The sequence below is a fragment of the Stigmatopora nigra genome, chromosome 11 (genome assembly GCF_051989575.1).
Source record: "Stigmatopora nigra isolate UIUO_SnigA chromosome 11, RoL_Snig_1.1, whole genome shotgun sequence".
NCBI classification, from domain to species: Eukaryota; Metazoa; Chordata; class Actinopteri; order Syngnathiformes; family Syngnathidae; genus Stigmatopora; species Stigmatopora nigra.
Window position 1 is genome coordinate 5,531,322 of NC_135518.1, and position 22,732 is coordinate 5,554,053.

The 22,732-nt window shown below is 37.8% G+C and overlaps 2 protein-coding genes across 3 annotated transcripts in view; one reads left to right on the plus strand and one right to left on the minus strand.

Moving 5' to 3' along the window:
* The window catches only part of ikzf2 (IKAROS family zinc finger 2), a 39,966-nt gene extending 37,336 nt beyond the window's left edge, over positions 1-2,630 (minus strand). For both annotated transcript variants that reach the window (XM_077728729.1, XM_077728726.1), the window contains exon 1: positions 2,506-2,630. The gene's annotated coding sequence lies outside the window, so the exon portion shown is untranslated. The remainder of the gene's footprint in view (positions 1-2,505) is intronic.
* A 4,477-nt stretch (positions 2,631-7,107) lies between these two features.
* Positions 7,108-21,867, plus strand: vwc2l (von Willebrand factor C domain containing 2 like). Its single transcript, XM_077728446.1, has 4 exons — positions 7,108-7,538; positions 8,066-8,554; positions 16,379-16,508; positions 20,986-21,867. Exons 2-4 carry the CDS (start codon positions 8,171-8,173, stop codon positions 21,132-21,134), a joined length of 663 nt encoding a protein of 220 aa, XP_077584572.1. The 5' UTR covers positions 7,108-7,538; positions 8,066-8,170; the 3' UTR covers positions 21,135-21,867.
* The last annotated feature ends 865 nt before the right edge of the window (positions 21,868-22,732 follow it).

The window sequence follows — 22,732 nt, forward strand, 5'->3', positions numbered from 1 at the left end:
GCCATCATTCTTCGCTACAACATATACACATCAAGTGACAGAATCAGTATTTTTCTGACATAACCATGTCATGTGTAAAATCTCTTGTGTCCGAGCACTTAAGACAAGCTTCTGTTCTGAAAACTAGACGACTCATCTATTTTTCTTCTGGTCTCCTCTTCCAAGTTAAAAGTAATCAATTATATTTCTCCTATAGATGTACATCAATATTAAAATCACTATTGAAATATAATGACATATGGCAGAAATGTTTCATAAATTATTTAGAGGAAATGGTTCTCATTACTGACCAAATGCAGGATGAAATACTGACAGGGAACACTGACTAGGATCTAAGTTTTATCTTCATATTTGCATATATTGTAGATATGACAAAGTTCAGTTCTTAAGTGTATATACTTATTAAAAGATAGGACTAAAATATCCCACTAATTTCCATATAGGAAAAAAGTTTTGATGTAAACTTCTGTGTCTATAATGCTTGTTTATTATTGTGTTTATTCTTGTATTTATTATAATCAAGTCCATACCCAAACCAATAAAACTAAATACACTACAAGTTAATAAGTTCCATACAAAGGGCAAGGCATCTCATAAGGAATTTATCAAAGTTTCTCAATATTATTTTAATATTTGTATTCAATTATTTGCTTCAGGGATCACAACAATTGCAAAGTCCAGCCGGAATATTTTTTTATAAAGACACCCACATGACTGTCATTGTTTTTCATATCCAGTATGAGAAAAGCAGTTATTCACCTTTGACTGACCTGTATTATTAAAAAAAAAGAGAAAGATAAAGAGGGAGAGAATGAGAAAACAACTACAGTAATTTAAAATGTGCATGGATGAATAAACAATAATGAAAATATCAAGCAGAACATTGCATCAGCTCTTATCTTGCAAAGCTTATTAAATATATTTTATGAGTTGATTAAAATGAATCAGAATACACTGCAAAACATGATAAAGCAACTGCAAAGTCAGACTGGACTGTGTCAAGGCATTCCATCAAACATGAGGTCTTGTTCCCAAGCACAATTGTCAAATTGAAGTTTAATTTTATACTTTCTTTAGTCCTTTTGACCAGCAATATTAAAGACTCTTTCATGCAGAACATATTACAACAGATTTAGCACATAATCAGGCTTATAGGACCATATTCCCACTCCAGACTTGTAGAGGACGACAAGCCATAGTACACGCATCGTATTCTTTCAGCATTTCATACAATGGATATCTATTCTTTTCAAATTGTTCTTTTGTAGCTGTAAATAGCATCAAATGGAGGCCTATTAATATATATCATCAAGTAGCTGAGATGTCAATCCATCTATGAAGCCGAGATGGATAACAATCTATGGTATCATTACTATATAGTGCGAGGTAAATGGAAAAAAAAAGTAATAATTTGTATTATTTTTAATGAGAGAACGTGAAACTTTTGTCGAAAAAAAACCCATCAATAAGCCACATGGTTCAAATGGAGATGATCCATAACTTATTTGTTTAGTAACTTAAATTGTGCAGCAGAAAAAAAAATGATTCCATGAAAGGAACAAAGCCATTAATCACAAACAATTTCCTCGTCCACCATAATCCTGACCCATTCAAAATGTTTAATTGTTTACATTTTCTAGACAGCATTTTAATCAACACAGGATCATGATTAATTTCCACGACGAGTCAAATTAACACTATGTACACAAGAGAGGTGTGCACATTACACTTCTGTTAGTGAAAAAAAAAAAAGGTTGAAAATGTAGTGGCAAATTGGAACTAATTGGAAGAGAGATGCTTTTCCAGGGAAGTATTAGAACTCATGAATAAAAAATATAGCTATTTTGTTCTCATAATAATGAAAAAGACTGGCTTGTATTTAGATTGTGCATTCCAAGTCTACTGCCTTTATTTCCATTTTTAAACATTCCATACATCAAAAACATGCATTCTTAAAATGATTGACAAAAAATAAATGTAAAGACTGTTAACCAACCCCTTAGTGCAATTGATGATTAAAGCCATCCAATAACATGGCCTTTTTCACCCCCTTGATGAGAATTTAAATAGACTGACCCCTTCAAATGGTGTCAAAATACTCATCTCATTTTCTTAACCACTTTATCCTGATTGAGGCCACAGGGGGTGCTGGAGCCAATCCCAGCTGACTTCAGACCAGAAAGGACACCCTGCATTGGTGGCAATAGGGGCAATTTACAGTGTCCAATCAGCCTACCATGCATGTATTTGGAATGTGGGAGGAAACTGAAGTTCCTGGAGAAAACCCACACAGGCCCGTGAAGAACATGCAAACTCCACACAGGTGGACCGACCGGGATTCGAACCCAGGTCCCCCACTGTGAGGCCGACGCGCTAACCACTCAACCTGCAACAAACTATGTATACCCCTGGGTGTCAAAACCGACCTCAAGTGCCCCTATGCAACCCAAAATCATTAACTTTGTCAACATAAATACTCAATATAACAAGGAGTAACATACTCACAATATCAGGTGAAGATGGGGCAATCCAACTTTACTTAACACTAAACAATGTTCTTTCTAAAGAAACTAAGGACTTCATTGCAGCAGCATTAACAATCACAGGTAGTCAAGGGAGTCAAAGTTAAGAATCAAGATGGACTGACAATTAAAAGGGTCTAAATAAGGACGGAGGGTGAATTTTGATTGGAGGAGGGGTGATTGGGACGTTAGTCACAGATGTGATGGCCTGGGCAGGGCTTTGCCACAAGGGTGGAGCCACAGGTCCATGTACTTACAGATAACATGGCTCAAATGAGCCTACAGACAATTTGATTGGTGAAGCCATGAAGTTATTGATGGCATTTGCCTGTCATTCAGTAATAAAAGTGAAAGTCACATTATAAGACACTTATCCTCTTTTTCCTGGATGTTGACGAAATGAATAAAATAGAATGTTGTTTATTCAGCAGCAATGGCCTCAAGCGAAAAGGAACTTCAAAGTCACCTGCTAGTGGTGAACTGGCTTATGTGCATATTTTATATATTTGAAGGTATTTTTTCTTTACCTTCCACTTCAATACTTTACTTTTTTAATCCTGTAGAAATTTTCAATGCAGATGGACAACGATTCAAACCCAAACCTAGCAATTTAGAATATCCAATTAGCTTACTATGCATGTCCTTGGAATGTGGATAGAACTGGAGTACCTGGAGAAAACCCACTCAGGCTTAGGGAGAACATGCAAACTCCACTCTGGTGGACTTAGCTGGGGTTTGAACCCAGGACCCTAGAGCTGTGAGACCGACATGCGAACCACTTATCTGCGGGGCCGTCCTAAACATATTCAGTCTAATATAATTTAACTTTTTATTGTCGTATAGTATAGTTTATATCTGAAACGATGGCATGACTATTGTGTTGAGATTGATATGCATCAGTGGCAAATGGAAAATTGCACCTACTAAATATGGACATTTGGTAATTTCCTGAGTGAGTCACAGCACCAAAGTTCAATCATCATTTTTATGGCCTCTCTTAATCAAAAATGACAACACCTGTGTTTGGCAGACAACAAAACAAGTTTATTGCAGTTTCCCTGGGAACGGAACGTTCATTTGAAAAATATAGATCACGTGACCCACAATGTAATTATATAGACCAACCCATCTACAAAATGTTATTTTCCCAATTCCTATTGATGGTGCTAGATGTAAATTCCATGTAAACTAAGGTGTATATTGTTGTCCTCAACATGGAAAATTTTAAATAATCTCTTTTTATATATTTATTAATTTTTATCTTTCTACATTGTTTAATAAAAAGACAGAGAATCAGTAAACAGTGCTGAGCTATTTTTATATTTGATTCAGTTTGTCACCTATCACAGGAAGCAGTTTGTCATCCTTCAACGGTAGAAAGGCTAGCTAGTTAAAAAGGAGATATATTGCTCACAAATTAAAAAGATAATATCAGTAAGAAGCAGTTGAAATTTCAAATGGATCAATCAAGCTGACATTAATAAATATTGTTCAAACTGAATTACGAATATTAAAGCTAAAACCCAACTATGAGTTTGTCCCTATGTTTTATCCCTAGTGGAAAAAAGGAACTACATTTTCACACTGAAAGGCATAATAAAATCCATTATTAGCTATTCTGTCACAAAGCCTTCATTTTATTAAGAATTTCTTAGTCAGATAAGTCTAATAACCTTAGGCACCCATCTGAATGTGTGGCTTGCCTCAGCTCATTCTGTTTTCAGAGTATTCTGATTTAGAAATTAGTCTGAATAGGCAGTGACTGAATAGAGTGCCTAAATCCTGCTTGGAGGTTGTAAATGACTTTGCCCTCATGCCTAACCATTCTAACATTTGAAACAGACTCTGTCTTAGTGAATGAGCTACAGCAAGAAAACATAGACAGCGGAAGGCATGGTTGGATGTTGCCTTGCAAAATCCTGAGGGGGGGATGAAGAGCTTCCGTTCCATTAGCTGATTGAATTGGAACTTCTCTGGGCAGGGAACTGTTTGCTTCCAATCATCCAACATAAGCAAAAGGCAAGCACATCTGCGCACGTGAAAAAAAAGCGTCCTGGCAAAAATTGTCACTCTCATATAATAGATGCAGATGGCTCAAGAATGCTTTGTGGCATTTACGTGCACTTCAAACATTTTTTTTTGTCATGGCCATGTTTTGAGTGAGCCAGCATGAAGGCTTAATTGAGCGTAGTGTGTTGAAGCAGCTAGCCAACTGTCCTAAACAATGGAGAGCTGGCCAGCCACTTACATTAGGATCCAGCTTTTACCCGTCTGCAATGGCAGTTTGACTAAATAATAAATCATTGTCTTACAGCAACATTGCAGGCTGCTGTGTGAGATGAGAAAATGAGAAGGAGAGGGTATGTGAAAGTGTTTTGCTTCTTCAGATCCAGGTCAACAGCAGTAATGTTTCTTTACCAGAGGTAGGGGGAGGGGATGTGAGCTGAGGGTGGGTGGTGCATACTTTAATGCAGGATGAAGATCAGCGATGAAGATGCATATATTTAGCAGTCAGAGAAAGTGGTGGCCAAAGTTTTTTTTTTAATCTAAATCAAAGACTGCAGACATAAGAACTGAAAATTGCAGTGGTTATTTGGGGATCTTTAAGTTAACAAACTATGGGTATACCTTCCAAAGACCACATTTAAGATATAAACACGATTAAACTATATAAAGAGAATCTTCAAGTTAGTATTTACAGGAAAATACAGGAAAGATTCAAGATTTTTCCTACTAATAAAAATAAAAAGCGATTCCGAACAATCACAAATGCCCTTCTGTTTAAACCATTTGTACAGCACAAAATATGGATGACAGCAACTAACGTTTAAACATTTAGTTTTACATAAATAAACTTAGAACATTTATCCATTAGGATAACCTATTAAACAAAGTTTGTTTCTGTGGTGTGAATTTGAATACATTCAAATTGATTGGATGTCGAGCACCACTAATAGCAGCCATTAATTTCATTCTGATTATTGGAATACAAAGTCACCTGATTTGTTGCCAAATTGCAAAGATTTTGGAAGCACTTTTGTCAATGGAATACTTGCCCATCATCAACTTTTTACATTCTGTCCTTAATTTTCAGCTAAAAAAAAACACATCTTGCTGCAAAAGTCTACTTTTGCCACATTTGTCCTGATTGTTGGTCAAGAATCTATTTAATCAAATGGGCCTGAGGATACCAAGCACACTCACAAAGTATTAAACATTGAACTCAGACAGCTAGAGGCTTCTTGAAACTTCACTAGAGTGCTTAACGGAAAACAAAGAACGTAATTTGACCCTATTGAAAAATAATTTCCAAATGACTATTTAAGTAAAGCAAAACAAGGCTATAACGCTGGTTTGAGATTTAAAAGAAATGTATTGCCGACCCTCAGGGTGCAATGTGATTGAACAAATTCCAAATTGCCCCTGTGCTGCACTTATTCAAGTAATTGCATCTCTTCCTAATACCTATTTTCATTAGGCTCACAATAAGGAAAGCAACTTGGAAAAAAGTGTGACCATTCATAAAACTAATGGTCAGTTTTTATTTGGCTAGGTACATGTACTTAATGTATATTTCTTTTTTTTATTCAGTAAGAAGATATCTCTGCCTCATTGCACTATCATGGAGTGATTTTGTATTACAAGGCGGTTTGTAACAGACTAGCTGGCAATTCTTCGAACACACATCTGTGTATCAGATGATTCATTCATATTCTATACCGCTTATCCTCACAATAGTAACGGGGGGTGGTGGAGCCTATCTCAGCTGACTTCGGGCACCAGCTGGGAGACACCATGAATTGGTGGCCAGCCAATCGCAGGGCACAAAGAGACGAACAACCATTTACGCTCACACTCCTACCTAGGGGCAATTTAGAGTGTTCAATCGGCCTACCCTGCATGATTTTGGGTTGTAAAATGAAACCGGAGTACCCGAAGAAAACCCACGCAAGACCAGAGAGTACATGCAAACTCCACACAGCCTCGACCCCAGAACTGTGAAGCTGACAGGCTAACCACTCCTCCGCTAGCTCTTATTATTCATTCATATTCTAAACCTCACCAGGGATGCGGGAGTTGCTGAAGCTAAATTAAACCTCGGGCGAAAGGCATACTGCACCCTGTATGTGTATCAGATTATTTCATGCAATTTGAACAGTTGCTTGTAATCAGGGTTTTTTTTGTTTGCTTTTGTTTTCTATCTCTTTCCCTTAACTAATCCAATCACATGTGGATATAAATGGAATTTGTATCTGACAAAAATATGAGTCTTGGATGCATTTTTATGCAATAAAACGAGTAAGCCATATCTTTTTTTTGAGCCTGAAATGATGCCTATTTTAGGGTAACACTTTATAGTAAGTACATTTATGGCTGGAAAAAAATGTACAGTCGTTGGTTCATTCAAACATATTTCAAATGCTATTTCACTAAGTATCGAAAAAATACAATGGGGACACATGCGCACACCTGGAAACAAAACAAGCTCAAAGATGCCTGCGTTTAGAAAGGGTACCTCGTGCACGTTTGGCCAGATGGAGCTACAACCTTGTGAATTCACCAGCAGCTCCTGCAGGAATACGTTATCTGTGATTACTGCCCGCGTAGCACGCTTTCATTTTAACCCGTGCATGACCAGAATGAGTTCTCCTCGTGCGTCTGTGCATAGGATGTTGTCATGTGGGCATTAGAAGACGCAGGCGGGTGGGGGCGCTCTGCTCTCGTTATCCCTTCGAACCAGAACGCAGTACTATTTCAGTCGCTATCCAGGGTGCTGAAAGTCGGACAGTTCCTCCTGTGTCTCTACTCCAATCAGAGCCTAACCTTGAAATCCCCTCTTTTATTGTGTCCGTTCACGTCAACTCTCAATGGGATTTTGTAGACCTTTCTAGTCGATGGACGTATCCACGCGTGTATGCGCAACAAGAGTGCGCTTTATCATTCATTTGCCTCACTGGGAAATACTGAATTTTTGAAACTCGCTGCCCGTCTGGACGTGATATGAGCTGATTTAAGGTGAGTCGGCACATGGTAAATTTGACGCAGAGCTACTTTAACATGGACGTCATATCAACACGGAATCACGCACAGCAAACGGGTTTTGTTTATGTGTTGTAAAAAAAAAAAGAAAAAAAGAAAAAATATTAGCCTTCATAAAGGGGGTGGGTATAGGTTTTCTGCTGGTTTAAGCTGGTGAAGTTTCCATATATGCAAGTATGAGGAAAGAAGCCAATTAAAGAAACGGCGAGTTCCAATACTAATACAATTACATATATAAAGTCACAGGGCTTTCAAAAACATTTAAAAGACGATCTATCGAATCACTCGAAGCTAAAGGGAACATTTTCAAATATATGCAGTACATTGGCAAATGTCATTAAAAAACTATCAGTGTAATTAGGCATGCATAAATGATGTTATGTGCCTGTTGAGCAAACAGGCAGATGCAATCGACATATGATAAATAACCTTCAGCATCAAATGCATAGGGCTTGGGTTGGCGCATTCATATAAAAATCATGAGTGTCCTTCTTTCTCCACAGCATGTAGCTTTACTTGGTGTGACAAGGATGGTCGTAATTCTACAGCGTTGTGAGGATACTGACTGGACACCAGAGGCTTAGGGATGTCATCCCCTTGAACGAAGGATGGCTTCCATCCTCTCGGCCGTCTTCGTTCTCTTGTTGGCCCTGATCGGCCCCGTCGCCACGGTCATCAACCCCGAGGATTACGCCGGAGACGAAGCGGAGCGGACAGCCGCTGAAAACCTTGTGTTCGATGACTATCGGGGGAAAGGGTGCGTGGACGACAGCGGATTTGTCTACAAACTCGCGGAGCGCTTCTACCCAGGCCATTCCAATTGCCCGTGTGTGTGTACAGAGGATGGGCCGGTGTGTGACCAGCCCGAGTGTCCAAAACTTCACCCCAAGTGCACTAAAGTAGAGCACAATGGCTGCTGCCCTGAGTGCAAGGAAGTTAAAAACTTTTGCGAGTATCGTGGGAAAACGTATAAAATTCTGGAAGAATTTAAGGTAAGCACTGGTTGTATTTTTTTTCAATGTTTGAAATATTTGTAAGTATCAAATAGATTATATCCAGTGCTAGCTAGCCCTCAGCATAGGCAAGCAAGGCAGTAGCCTAGGGAGCCATCGAGTGCAGGGGGCGCCAAATTGTTTTGAAGAAGAAGAAAAAACTTGGGCTTGGTACTAATTTTACGCTTCCCAAACATTTTCTTCGAAAATATTAAGTACATTATAAAATGGTACATATGAAAAACATATTCATTTTTTAAACCGCTTAAAGCCGCGGGGGGTGCTGGAGCCTGTGCCAGAGGCAGGGGACACCCTGAATCGGTGGACAGCCAATCACAGGGCATGGGGAGACGGACAACCATTCACACACACACACACTCATTTCTAGGGGCAATTTAGAGTGTCCAAACAGCCTACCATGCATGATTGTGGAATGTGGAAGGAAACTGGAGTACCCGGAGAAAACCCACACAGGTAAGGCAAGAACATGCAAATTCCATACAGGACCGACCTGCATTCAAACCCAGAACCACACCACTGTTAGCCCAAAGCGCTAACCACTCACAACCCGGACCACTTAATGAAAAACCTTAATTAAAAAAAATGTTACTATGTTAGCGGCAAGCATTATTGATAAATGAATACCTCACTTCTTTTACTGTTAATACGTCATTTTAGACCTTCACCTCTATCGACAGCCCTTTTTCTAACACAGGCTGTAGAACTATTAATAAAAATTAAAACAATATGGGGGAACATTAGGTAAAAGGAAATTAACTTCAGTGCATAGGACACCTTTCACATAAACATTAAACAGTGATGGAAGTGAATCCTTTAACCTGCAACATATACAATATCAAACAATATCAAAAAATCCAGAATTAATAAGTGTCATAAAACGACCTATAATGTCAAGATTTTCTACATTTCATTCATCAGTATTCCTTTGTGCTCAGCAGTCATTTCCAATAATGTCCATCGCTACAATCAATACGCTACCATGCCTTAGTGTAATTTCAATGAGATAACTGGAGACCAAAAGCTCTGCAATACTGTATACTATACATTTTGTAGACTGGCAGGGAAACTGGGGTTCTGGGAAGAATTTTATCTTAGCTTAGACAAGAGGTCCAGGGTTATGGATATAGATGACTGATGTAGTTATGTCATTGTCCCGACAGAATTACCAATGCACTAAAGCAATATAAAACAGATGACTGTAATATATATATAAATTTATGGACAGTGATACATCGCTGGCAAAATATGCCTGTTTCTTTTCCAGTTCACTGTTAAAGTTAATGACATCACTCTCTGGATCTAAATACTACCTGTGATAGTGCATAGTTTTGTTACTTAAAAAGTTAAGTGGTTCTTTACTGCAGGTGTCTAGAACATCGTAGGAATAGTGAAGAAAAAAACACCGATAGACATACACAAATGGATTGATGTTATCCTGTTACTATAGAAAGAAGAAAGCAATAATGGTCGATATACAAACGTAATACTGATGGTAATCTGTCAAAAGAGATTCTAAATGTGACGAAACTGGACTTTTGTATGAAGTTACATGAATTAACTGAAAAGAATGAAATAAACAAAAAAAATCAGAAGACCTGAAGTCGTGAAACATTTAGATATATTGTGTCCAGTGCTGGCCCTCAGTATAAGTGAGCCAGCAAGTGGGGGGTGTCACTTAAGTAAAAAAATATATATGTATTTTTCAAAAAGAATTGGACTACTCAGAATTGCCCCAATCAAAAACCAATTGCATACCAATGCAACTGAAAGATTGAGACAGTAAAAATCTGAGACAGTTGAAATATTGTGATCAGTAATGTGTAGGAATATTGTGATCACATATCCGTGTCTGAGTCACATGCTTCAGTGGATGTGCCTAGACCAAATCATGATTTGATCAAACACATTTAAATAAAAAACAACAACACATCCATATCTTTTCCCCCCAATTTGAACAAAGCTATCCCAACAAATATAGACCTTAAAAAAAGGGTTAATAGTGCAGTGCTGGTTAGAACAATGCCGGGGAGGTTGAGTGGGATTCCATTTATGGGAATGTTGGCATTGACTGATCATGTTTTACTGACACTGACGGCAATATATGTCCAATCTAATTTGACTGAGGGGCTGGCAGCTACATAGTTTGTCTTATTTATCAATATTTATTTCTGTGACTATGTCTTTATTCTTACATTTTCACTGGATTTTATCCAAACATGTATATCAACAATCTGTAAACCTATTTCCCTACTTGAAGAAAATAAATGGATTATACGTCTAAAGCAATTCCAGGCACAGTAGTTGGTAATTACTGATTTGTTTCAAGATGCTTTAATTACCAGCCACTGCCAGCCTCCTCTATAATAATCCTTTCAAGTACAATGATGTTGTTTCATAACACATCTAAAATCAAAAGGCCACTGTGAGCAGAGGTTTTCCATCTTAATGCTTGTATACATTTACGTACATTATGTTTCTTGAGTCAAGGCTTTAAGGAAGGATTCTATTTTTAATGCCACTCATCCTTGTAGGGTTGTGGGGTGCTGGAGCTAACTTCGGGCAAAAGGCCGTCTACACCCTGCGGCTATATTGTCTTTAATGTTATTCACAAGTTAATGTTTAATATTTTTTTGTGCTTGTTACCTAACAATGCATATCTAACAAAGTAAGCATAATCATATGGAACCACAGTTTTTTATTACCAGACATTTCCGATAAGGTCTTTTTGCATTTTTTCTTTAAAGGTGCAGAGAAAATTGTTAGGTTTGAATACACACTTCTTAACTTTGTTTACTATTTCACTGGCATAGACGTGGTTAACATTACATTATTCTGTTGGCAATTTTAATGGGTTTGTCACTATTAGAAGTCCATTCTACTTCAATTTACAGTGAATAAACACTTTTTCATTGGCTGCCAACCCTCCCAGTTCAAATGGATTGAATGTCTCTCACTTTCAAGCGCAGCCAATGAGTTTTAAAAAAAACGTTTTTCCATCTTTGGTCCAAATCAACTGTTTTGGACCCAAAAATTAACAAACTAAGCTATGGTCCATATATATAATTTCTGCACAATTTACTTGGACACTAATATGGATTGCTTTCATGTCACTGCAAACATTTAAACTTCTATAAAACAACAATAGTGGTGGAAAAAGTGCTTTTGAATGCAACATGACTGGTTATAGTCTATTTTATTTTACAGTTGAAAACCAAACCATCAATTTTCAAACAGGCAAATTCTAACTAACGTTTCAATGTCATAGAAATTTTACAGCTAATGATAAACAGTCAATTTATTTCCCCTTAAACCTAAATTATATTTTATTTATCTAAATGGGTTCACATTATGATTCATGAGATAGAGTGATGGGTTAAAATGGCTAACCTTGTCATAAAGCATTATGTGTATTAAGACATAATGTAAGTACTTTTTAAAAGGGGTTTCTAGATTTTGGAATGTTACTCAAGTGAAATAACAGCCTCGCATGTAAGAGAGCTCTAGCTCAAGGACAAATATCAGTCTTATATCTCCTGTGAATTGAGTTATGAACATTGAATCTTGTCACAGGAATCCTTGCGGGTAAAGTGCAGTAAGAAGTATGAGTACAATGAGTACGTGTGTGTGTAACAACTGTATGTTTCTGTCCAATTATAAGTGGTTGCTACAATGTGATACTTGACCCATGAAGAAGCTTGAAGAGATTGTCCTTGTACAACATGGTATGTGGGCAGGGGGAATTAAATTACAATGCTGGTGAAAGGGGAAAAAACATATTGTTCTAGACAGGCATAGGCTGTATTTATTAATCTTTGCTTTTGCTGGAGTTAATATTGCTGCCAGTGTTTTATCAGGCACTTCAGAAGAATTCATTGATCAGAAAAGTGTGATGCCAGGTTCCCAGTGACAAGGCACATCTGATCTATTTGTTTAATTTGCAATTGCATTGGCTGACATTTTTAATATAATGTGGAAATCCAGTAAATTTAAATGAAGATAGAAAAGGAAAAACAAAAAGTGACTAATGCTCCTCACCATTGAATTAAGAGTGAGGCATCAAGAGTTCATGTTTCAAAATGGCTTCTTAAAACACTGGTAAAACAAAGCAGGGATAGGATTAGGTTAACTTTTAAATAGATGATAGAACCAATGCTGTATTATATGTCTCACAACGTGCGTAAGGATAGGATAATCCAGAAACTTTAATTCACAATTGACCAAAATGCAAATGAAGTATGTAGTATAATGTAAATCAGACCAGACCCACAGGGGGGAAAGCAACCTTAAAAAGAACAAAAACAAATTAAAATAACAAGGACTTGACAAGAATGGAACAAAAACAGTTATGCACAAGGGAAGAACTGAGCTGAATATGGGAGAAAGGGGGGGGAGGGCTTAAAAGAATGATGGCTGCACCAACAGGTGAATTCTGATGAAACAGCAACCAGAAAAACAAGTTTAGATGGCAATAGACCGCCATTAAGAAATAAAAATTAAGCCAATTCCAAAAGTGAAATAAAAAACACAAAATCTGTAATCAGTACCTTAGTTTCGAAGTATTGAAAAAAACAAGGTCATTCATCTTGTGAAAGTGTTTAAAATGATTACTTCAATTGATTTTACCACCCTATTTACTGGTGTTGACGTTGGAAGGGAGTCTATGAAGTGCAAGCAATTAGTCTCTCAATTAATTTTATGCATGCTTAATTATTTCAGTGTCATTGACAAGGATAGACGTCCAATTATGTGGCTCTTACCATCATTTTGTAGTGAATTTAAATGAGTTTCTTAGTAGTAGATATCCAATCCTTCCGAACTTAGAATGAACAAAGTTCATTTGTTGCCAGCACTCTCAGTTCAAATGGATTAGATGTATAACGCCAATGCAGTATTAGCCAAGAGATAAAATCAGTAATATTGAGTGGGCCACAAAATGTTTTTGAGCATGGCTTCTTCCTTGAGGTCTAACCCTTCCCTGTTTTTGCCTCTATATCACTTTTGAAAAATGTACTTGTACCGACAATCCACAGATAAACCAATGAGAGTTGCTTAATGATTCATTTCATTCCCCTGTGCTGGAATGGTTTTGGAGTCTGAATGAAATGTATGAAAGCTATGAGGAGAGACATTTAGTCCAGCTAACATTTTTAACATTCACAGTCCCACTAAAGAAAATGCTACTTGAACTGTTTTTCTTTTTTATTTTATTTTAATAGTGGGAAATGTGATATGGTAAGCTGTGCCAAATATAGATGCAATGGTAAGTGTATATTGTTGTAGTTCCTATTGTTATTCATAGCATAATGTCTGGGTACAGTTTGGCAGCCGATGAAATAAGAATTTAAATTGGTGTAAGATGGATCCTTAGGCCTTATTTAAATAATTGCTCCAGCAATGCATTTTTGTTTGTGCTGCACTTCCCTATTTAGCAACTTCAATCTGACATATAATTGATAATCTGCTGCTGAGCTAAGGATCTGTAAAGGAGGAGGATGCAGTAATTTTATTAAATGCACAATACTGCTATTATCTGGTTTTAGATCTGTTGATAAAGTTGTGGAAAATTACTATCCCAAAGGCAGTCTTTGACTTCAATGTTTTTTTTAAGTAACTACAAAAATAACTATGCATGTGACTGTGCTTGGAATGAAGCAAGAGTACTCTCAGTGAAGACGATTTGAAAGAAAATTCACACTGATGAAAGAAACAGAAAGGGAAAATTTGTTATTCCCTACACCTCATAATAGAGTATTGTTACCCAGTTTAAACAAAACTTTTAACAAAACACCCTGAGGCTGATCATTATCCCCTGGCATAGACAAGAATCTTTCTAAAGCAAAGGCTATAACTTCATTTCATGCTGCCGTCTTAACAGGTGCGAGAGAATAAACGTTTACTGATAAGGAAATATGGGCCAATAGTATTCAGAAACCCAAGAGGGACAACTCATCGAACTCTAAGGGTAGCTGTATTTGCTCGGCGGGTGGTGATTTTTTAAAGATACGAATTCCTTGACAAATAGTGCACATTTGGATGAATACTAAAGGTAGATAGATGGGCTATGGGTTCTCTGTAACGTCAGCTGCTGGGCTTCCATCATTAATGAAAAATGACTGAAAATGTATAACAATGTTTCATTTTGAAGGGAAGCTAGTCTATTGTGTTTGCGATATAAAAGGCGATTAAATCTTTGGCTCAATGGGTGTTTGGCCGAATTTCACATATTGTGCCATCCACAGAGCATAACTACCCTAAGGGTGGGTCAAACTAAAGTCAATGGAGGATCTTTGCAGCAAGAAAAGGGGACCTTTTATTTCCTGCCTTTAGCGCACTGGCACAATACAATAGGCCCATAAATGAGCTGCAGTACCTCAACAAAAATCTCAATGAAAAGAAAAGCTAAATTAAATAACATCAAGTAACCATAATATCTTCTATATGTCGCTCTGATTGAGTTTTATTTTCCGAGATTATCCGGAAAAAAAATCATGCAAGACCGGGGAGAACACGCAAAATCCACACATTGAGGACCGATCTGGAATTGAACCTTCAACCCTGCTGGAGCATATCCCAGCCAACTACTGAAACCAGGCAAGGGGGACACACTGAATTGGTGGTCAGGCATACGTAAAGCACAAAAAGGACAACCATTCACTCTTACACGCATAACTAGGGGCTATTTAGAGTGTTCAGCCCCTTAAGGATGTTTTTGGAATGTGGAAGGAAAGCAGAAAACCCGAAAAAAAATCACAAATGCCCTGGGAGAACATGCAAATTCCACAGATGAAGGAACAAACCTGGGATTAAACCCTTAATCTCAGAACTGCGAGGCTGACACGCTCACAACTCGGCCACCAGACAGACGCCCATATATAGACCATGTTTGTATGTGCAGTGGTTTCCACGGACACTGTTGAAATATGGTGAGAGGAATACAGTAGTGTCCTCATAAATTGGGAAGTGAATCTGCGTTTCTTTGGGCATAAACAGCTTTTTTTCTTATTTTATTGTAATATGATTTCAATACTGTCCTCATAATTCTTAGTGTATATTCAATTGTCTTGTTTTAATACATTAATTTTTAAAATTCCTCTTCAAATTAATTTTTTTATCACATGATGGGGCACCCACACAGGTTGTATGTCCAGAGTGCAAAGCTAGGACTGTCTCTAAATACAGGACATAATGATTTAGAGTCTTGAACCCGTAAGGTTCTGGTCCAAAGTAGGAGAAAAAAATCCATCCAGGTTTTATGCTGTGCACTATTTAATGGATTATACCAGCTGCTTCGAGCGGAGTTCGGCGCACATCTGGGCATAATGGTTCCCTTTTTCGCATGATTAAATTTTTAACTAGCATTTGAAGAATTAACTGAGCATCATGGTGGTTGAAAAAAGTAAATTTTAAGACAGGTTCTTTTATATAAATATTTCTCAATGACTTGCAGTTTTATGATAATGGATTAGGATTTTTTTTCATTTTATTCTAAAAAAAATGTCCTTTCTCTGTCTGGGAGTAGATCTTTGCTCAGACATATTTCTACAGATATAATTCAAAGTCATCCCTTCATTGAATGCCCATTGACGTGTGAGATTAAATAATCAATTCCGCCCATTAGTTACTAACATTATCGGTTTTAATCAGTTCAAGCATTTTGACAATAAGCTTTCGGGCCTGAGTAATGTAATTTTCAAACATCAGTTTTTAAGAATTTAGAAATAAAGCACATATAAAGCGCTCATATTTAGCAGCTCGGTGATTCATTTAACCCACATTTTGTTTCTTTATCCCCTTTGCCCACAGCCGTCTCCATGTGAATGGTGTCGCTGCGAGCCAAATAATGAGGTCCACTGTGTGGTGTCCGACTGTGCTGTACCAGAGTGCGTCAACCCCGTCTATGAGCCGGAGCAATGCTGCCCTATCTGTAAAAACGGTAAACAGTAAACCTATCCCCAAAACTACACACTTAAACACACAATCCTTCTCTTCAGAGGTCATTAAAAATTGATTAAATGACGGTAAGTTTATCTGTACTGTCTGCAACATTGGAAACAATTAAGGTAGTTCTATTATGAATTTGAATTATTGCAAAAGACCCACTAGACACTAACGAGCGGTAGTTAGTTTTAATTCTAAACGACACACTAAGCGAAGATTACATTATATCATTGATTAAGGACATGGTTGGAAGCAGAAATAGATCTTTGGAGAGCATTTTATCTCCAAATGGAACAGTGTACACAGTCAGTTCCCAAAATGGCCTCAAAGGAATGCTATTGTTTCAGTGGTTATTATCAAAGGGGGGGAATGCAAATTTTGTAAGATAACAACCACTAGTCTACACAGTCAGAGTGAATAAACTCGCTAGTATAGTTCAAAGGGAGGTTAAACCTTCAATGTGTACATAATCAGATGAGATTTACTGAGTTATATTTACCTAATTAACATTTTGGATTAATTGTACATGTCATAGCTGTTGAAATGCATACTTTTTTCCTTTAGCTGAGTATCTTAGATTAAACCAGACATGGGCAAACTACGGCCCGCGGGCCACATCCGGCCCGCTAGGCCTTTTAATCCGGCCCGCCGACGTTGTCCAAATTAGGGTTTTACCCCAAGATGGCGCCAAGTAGCTCTGTCCACTCTTATTTGTTTTTCGTATTTTACAGCTCCTCTATCTTTTTTTAAATTACATTTTAATATTTCTTAATACATTCCTTTTTACTTTACTTTGTACTTTATACTTTTTACTTTAATGATGAGTGATGAGTATCTTAATACTTTAGTCCTTTTTTTCTGTTTATGTTTCATATGTACTGTTAACGGATGCACTTTTTTATATGTTATCGTATCTTGTGCTGACCCGGCCACTCTGTCAAATTTTTAAACTCAATGTGGCCCCCGGGCCCAAAAGTTTGCCCACCCCTGGATTAAACACTACCTTTAATCTATTACATTGAGCAAAATTCCACTGATTTCTTTTACTCCACAAAGCAGATTGTAATTTGACAATGCGCTTGTAATGTGTGACTTGTTTTCATCCATCAAACAAGAAGAGGATCACATACCGACCCTGCCCATAGTAAAGTAACTAGATTTCAACTTAAGTAGCATTCAAAAATTTGTGACTGTTTGTCCTTTTGGAAGTTAGGGTTATTTCCTGTTTTATGGCCACCTACACTGATGTCAAGCAGCTGAAAAATTTAAAAATGACCAACAATATATTCCAAACTTTAACACACACTTTTTTTTCATAGTTTTCTTGGGCCTGCGAGTAATACTCAAGTGCGACTTATATGTGTATTATTTTTCTCTCTGCCCACCGACAGCCTTTTTTTTTTAGACTATAGTTATCCGAAAACTGTTATGTTTAACAGATACCTATTTAGCCTGTTGTGGTGCATTTTACTATTGTTACTTTAACATATGTATGTTCTATATTCTTTGTTTTTGATCAAACAAAAATACTTAGTGTATTCTTTGTAGTCCAAATAATACGGTAATTTATAATTGGGCTAAAGAGTTGTATGGATCGAGGAAATGTAGTCACATAACCCTATGTACAGTTTTTATCATGACTTTAAGTTGAACAAAATGTCTTTAGTTTGCAGTATATGGTTGAAGAGCTTTTCATTACAATGAAAAAGAGAATTGACCTTTCCCCTTAAACAGTCTTGCTTGGCTGCTTATGTTTGACCTGTATCAAGGATAATCACTCCCACGCACTATCAAAGTATTTGGTGCTCAACATTGCATTGCTGAAACGTCTTTTAAAACTTCTAGCTAGATTACTTTCATTGTCGAGGGGAAAATGCCCTCAAGGCCCAAGCAATGTCGCTCATTAAAATTCATACTGACGTTTGTAACTTTTCTCTCCCCATTTGCCCCTTTATTGCTTTGTAGTTCTGTAGCACTCATCTGCATTTGTGTGGCATAATGCCTCACATCCCTTCAGGGTTCATAGAAAGGGATTTGAAATGAGCTAAATAGCTAATGATTGATTACTATATGACCTTGGTCTTTTTGACGTCAACTCATTTAGTCATCGATTTAGAATTATTTGGAAAGTTAGGGTCCATAATGTGCAGCGTGGAGTGCACCCGGTTGTAATATGTTTCCAAAGTAAACACAATTTTACTTTTAGACTTTTAACTCAATTTCCAATGGCTGACTATTTTCTTGTGAAAGTCATGCGCTACTTGCAATAATAATACCACAATACTGTGGCTGGAAGGCATTTTGTTGTATTTATACAATCACAATAAAGCTATCCATATTCATATAGTTATAAAGAGGTTCAACTGGTAAATGACATTTTCTTTTTCCATTTTTTTCCATTGCATAGCTGATCATGTTTTTAATCAACCCCAAATTAACAATGAATGACGTTAATGTTTCTACTCTGCATGTACTGTGCACTCGATTATGAATCAAGTGCCTGAATATTTATCAGAACCTTAACACGACTATTGTCAAAACCATCTAAGGTTGTAGAACTTCCCTTTGCCTTGGTTCCATGGCCCATGATCAATGACGATCACAACACCTTCTCGCATTTTTGTTCAGACATTTTCAAGCTTCCACCTTTTTGTCCCAAAATTGACTATATATTGTGACTTAATAATAAACACATAGCAGGCCTACAGATGCTTGGTGAGAGATATCCCATCCCGAAAGGACATAGTGACAACCTTTGGCATTTAAGGGTAGGCTTGTCTTGTCTATGTTCCCTTGAGGGCTTCAGGTCGAACTCAAGCAGCAAAATAAATCTCAATCAGACTGGCCGACTGGTGTGAGCGTGGACCGGGGACTATGATAAGTTTTCTTCCACAAACATTTGGGGCATATCGCAAAAGACTGGATAAAAGATGACTTTGGGCATGACACCCTGAAATGGTGGCCAGCAAAAAAAAAACATCCATGCTTACACACACTCATACCTTTTAGAGAGTTCAACCAGCCTACCCTGCATGTTTTTGGAATGTGGGAGGAAACCAGGGAACCTGGAAAAAACCTAAACAAGTCTAAGGGTGCTGGAGGCTATCCCAGCCAATTATGGGAACCAGGGGAGAGACACCCTGGAGGACAAGCCAATCGCATGGCACAAAGAGATTAACAACTTTTCACCCTCTCACCTATAATTGAATTGAATAGAAAATTCAGAACAGAAATTCACCCTAAATTAGATTTTTCTTTCATAATCATGGTCAACATGGCATTTAAGTCATTCCCAGGCATTTACAACAGTAGATATCAAATTCATTTAAACTAGGGGGACAGACTGTGCATTCTCAACTTTCAGTTGCAGACTCCCCAGTCAAAGTGGATTTGATGTCTATAGGAAGGGACCCAGAAATACCCCAACATGTGCAGAAACTGACACAACACTAGCAGGAAGTAATCCAAAAGTTTTCTAAAATTAACAAAGATGTGAGCAAAAATGAACAAATTGCCCACCGCTGACAACAGGAGACATCCACTCCATATAAACAGCAAGGACTGGCTGTGATTGTTCATCTTTCAGTGCCATTGACAGCACTAAAAGTCCAACGTTCATTCACCCCTCCCAGTCAAAATCGATTTGATGTCTACCGTCATCACCAGCATCCATCTCATCTCATTTTGTGAACTGTGTTATCCTAATTAGGATCACGGGTGGTCCTGGAGCCAATCCCAGCTGTCTCATAGCCAGAGGCGGGGGACACCCTGAAACGGTGGCCAGCCGATCGCAGGGCACAAGGAGTCGGAAAACCATGCACATTCACACCCGCCCCGCGAGTATAATAAGAGACATTCCTAAATGCTTTGAATGCAAGGTGCTGTGTGAAGGAATAATGAGACAACACCTCTCTGTGGCCACTCAGGGGAAGCCTAAGGTGGACCATTTTATGGACTAATTTATAGACTGATTTAAAGTCACCGTCATGCCTTTTTAACGGCCGAATGATTGACTGAAATAATTACAACTCTGACTGATTCATGCTTCTACCTACGACCTCAGTATCCAGACATCACAAGGAAGGGGCAACTACTGTATACTATAAAAGTGATTATTGCCATTTGATTGCCCTACATCTGAGGCAATGAACCTTACTGTAGTTTCCCCAGGACAATTTCTGCTTTCTTCCTTCTGTTTCTTCTGTACTTGAGCCACTGCAAAGCGCAAAGCCAACGCCTGGCAGTCGACCATGCTTATGCCGCATTAGAATGCAAGCCCCTCTATGTCCAGAGAGAAGGGAGGACTAACAAAAGAGCTTAAGTGTTGCAAACACAAGCCTGGTCTGTGCACGTCTATGAAAATAGTTTGCTTGGTCTGCAGCTTTACAGGAGAAGTTCTCAGGAGATCCACCTCTGCTCTTTGTCACTCTAATTCCCTCTTTCCTGTTTTCCTCTGCCTTCCCGTGTGGCAGGTCCAAATTGCTTTGCTGGCTCAACCATCATCCCAGCTGGAATTGAAGTAAAAGTGGACGAATGCACCATCTGCCGCTGCCACAATGGCGACTGGTGGAAACCGGCTCAATGTTTGCGGCGCGAGTGCCTCAACGGCCAGTCATCGTAGAAAGACGTCATTGGGGACTGCTGAACCATTTTATAAGCTTGGGAAGGAGCACAATTCTGAAACAACCTGAAGACAGTGCAGATACTGTCACAGGCGTCATGTGATTCCAGAGTTGATCAAAGCTAGGAAAATGGCAGTGTGTGACTAGTCTCTTGTCTTTTGCACCAACTTTTCTCTCATATTTACAGGATGTGAATTGGCGCTGTCAATATTTAAAAACTGAACTTTCTTCACCATGGGCAATGTGAATTAATCATAGTGTTTGTTTTTGTTGTTCCTGACAGACACAACATAACAGCTGGGAAATGGACTGAAAGCACACAACTGTGCTAGTTATCTTTGGACCCAGTTGGATTAAAACACGTGAAAATACCCAATATTACAAATTCACTTAAAAAGCTTGTTTACAGTATGTACATCACATTGATATGTGTATTTTCAATTACGGTATGAATTCACCTACAACACCTAATGATGCTATTGTCCATTAAATACGTAGATTGTATTGATTGGATGTGCCATTTTAGAAAATTAAAAGGTGCAAAATCATATACTGACAAACAGGATAAGACATGTTAAAGGTGACATCTAATTTAAGTTTAATAAATAATGAAATTGTCTTAATTACACAATAAGATTGCAACTTTATCCCTCTTTGGTTTGAATTGTTTCACTCTCCAAAGGACATGATTCCAGTGCCATAATATTACATTCACACACTGCAACCATTGTTTTTTTTTTCAAAACACTCACATATCTCTAACATCGATATAGTATATTGTATATGAAATGAAAAGCATAAAATTTGCAAGGATATGGCCAATTGTCATTCATTCATCTTCTGAACCATTTATCTTCACCTTGGTCAAAGGGTGGGGGGGCTGGAGCCTATCCCAGCTAACTACAGGCAAGAGGCGGGGTACACCCCAAATTGGTTCCAAGCCAATCGAAGGACACTTATAGACAAAAACAAACAAATTTGACATAATTAAAGATTTGAGATATTGTTCAAAAAAAAGAATGTTTTCTTTCCTTTTGATTTTTTTCTTATCCTCCAAATATGACCAAAAAGCATTTGTTTTTTAATGTTGTTCTTTTATTGCAAACAAAGTAACTACCATGCCATGAACGCCCCATTTCTATTCCCCTTAACCGAGTGATTTCCGAGTTTTAAATTCTCCAGCTGGGTGCTTGGCAGTGTTGCAGCCTGCAAGCAGAGTAGCAGACAAAAAGGGGAATCTACAAATGCTTTTAAGCAGCATGACCATGCATATTGTCATCTTGAGTAATCACTGGAACTCTGTTCTTTCGTGTGAAGACGAGGGCAAAAATGTATGCGTGGACTTTCAAAATGCTAAATATTTTGTCCGTAGCTGTTCTGTTCAAATAACTTCAAAGTGGTATGATGAAGATTGGAGTTATTATTTTTTTTTTGTTCTTAATCAATGCCATCTTGGTACAGTATTGTCTAAATACCACTTGATAACTGTTGTTTTTTTCTAACGCTACAATGCATGAGCATTAGAATAACTGTCACTCAGATGATCGCAAAGCCTAACCAAGAAAATAATCCAAACACGTTCAACACACTTCACGAC

Bases quoted from the DNA above. Each gene is read 5' to 3' on its own strand.
- vwc2l (XM_077728446.1), top strand. From the start codon at position 8,171: ATGGCTTCCATCCTCTCGGCCGTCTTCGTTCTCTTGTTGGCCCTGATC. The intron at 8,555-16,378 runs GTAAGCACTGGT...CTTTGCCCACAG, and splicing joins AAATTCTGGAAGAATTTAAG to CCGTCTCCATGTGAATGGTG. The intron at 16,509-20,985 runs GTAAACAGTAAA...CCCGTGTGGCAG, and splicing joins CTGCCCTATCTGTAAAAACG to GTCCAAATTGCTTTGCTGGC.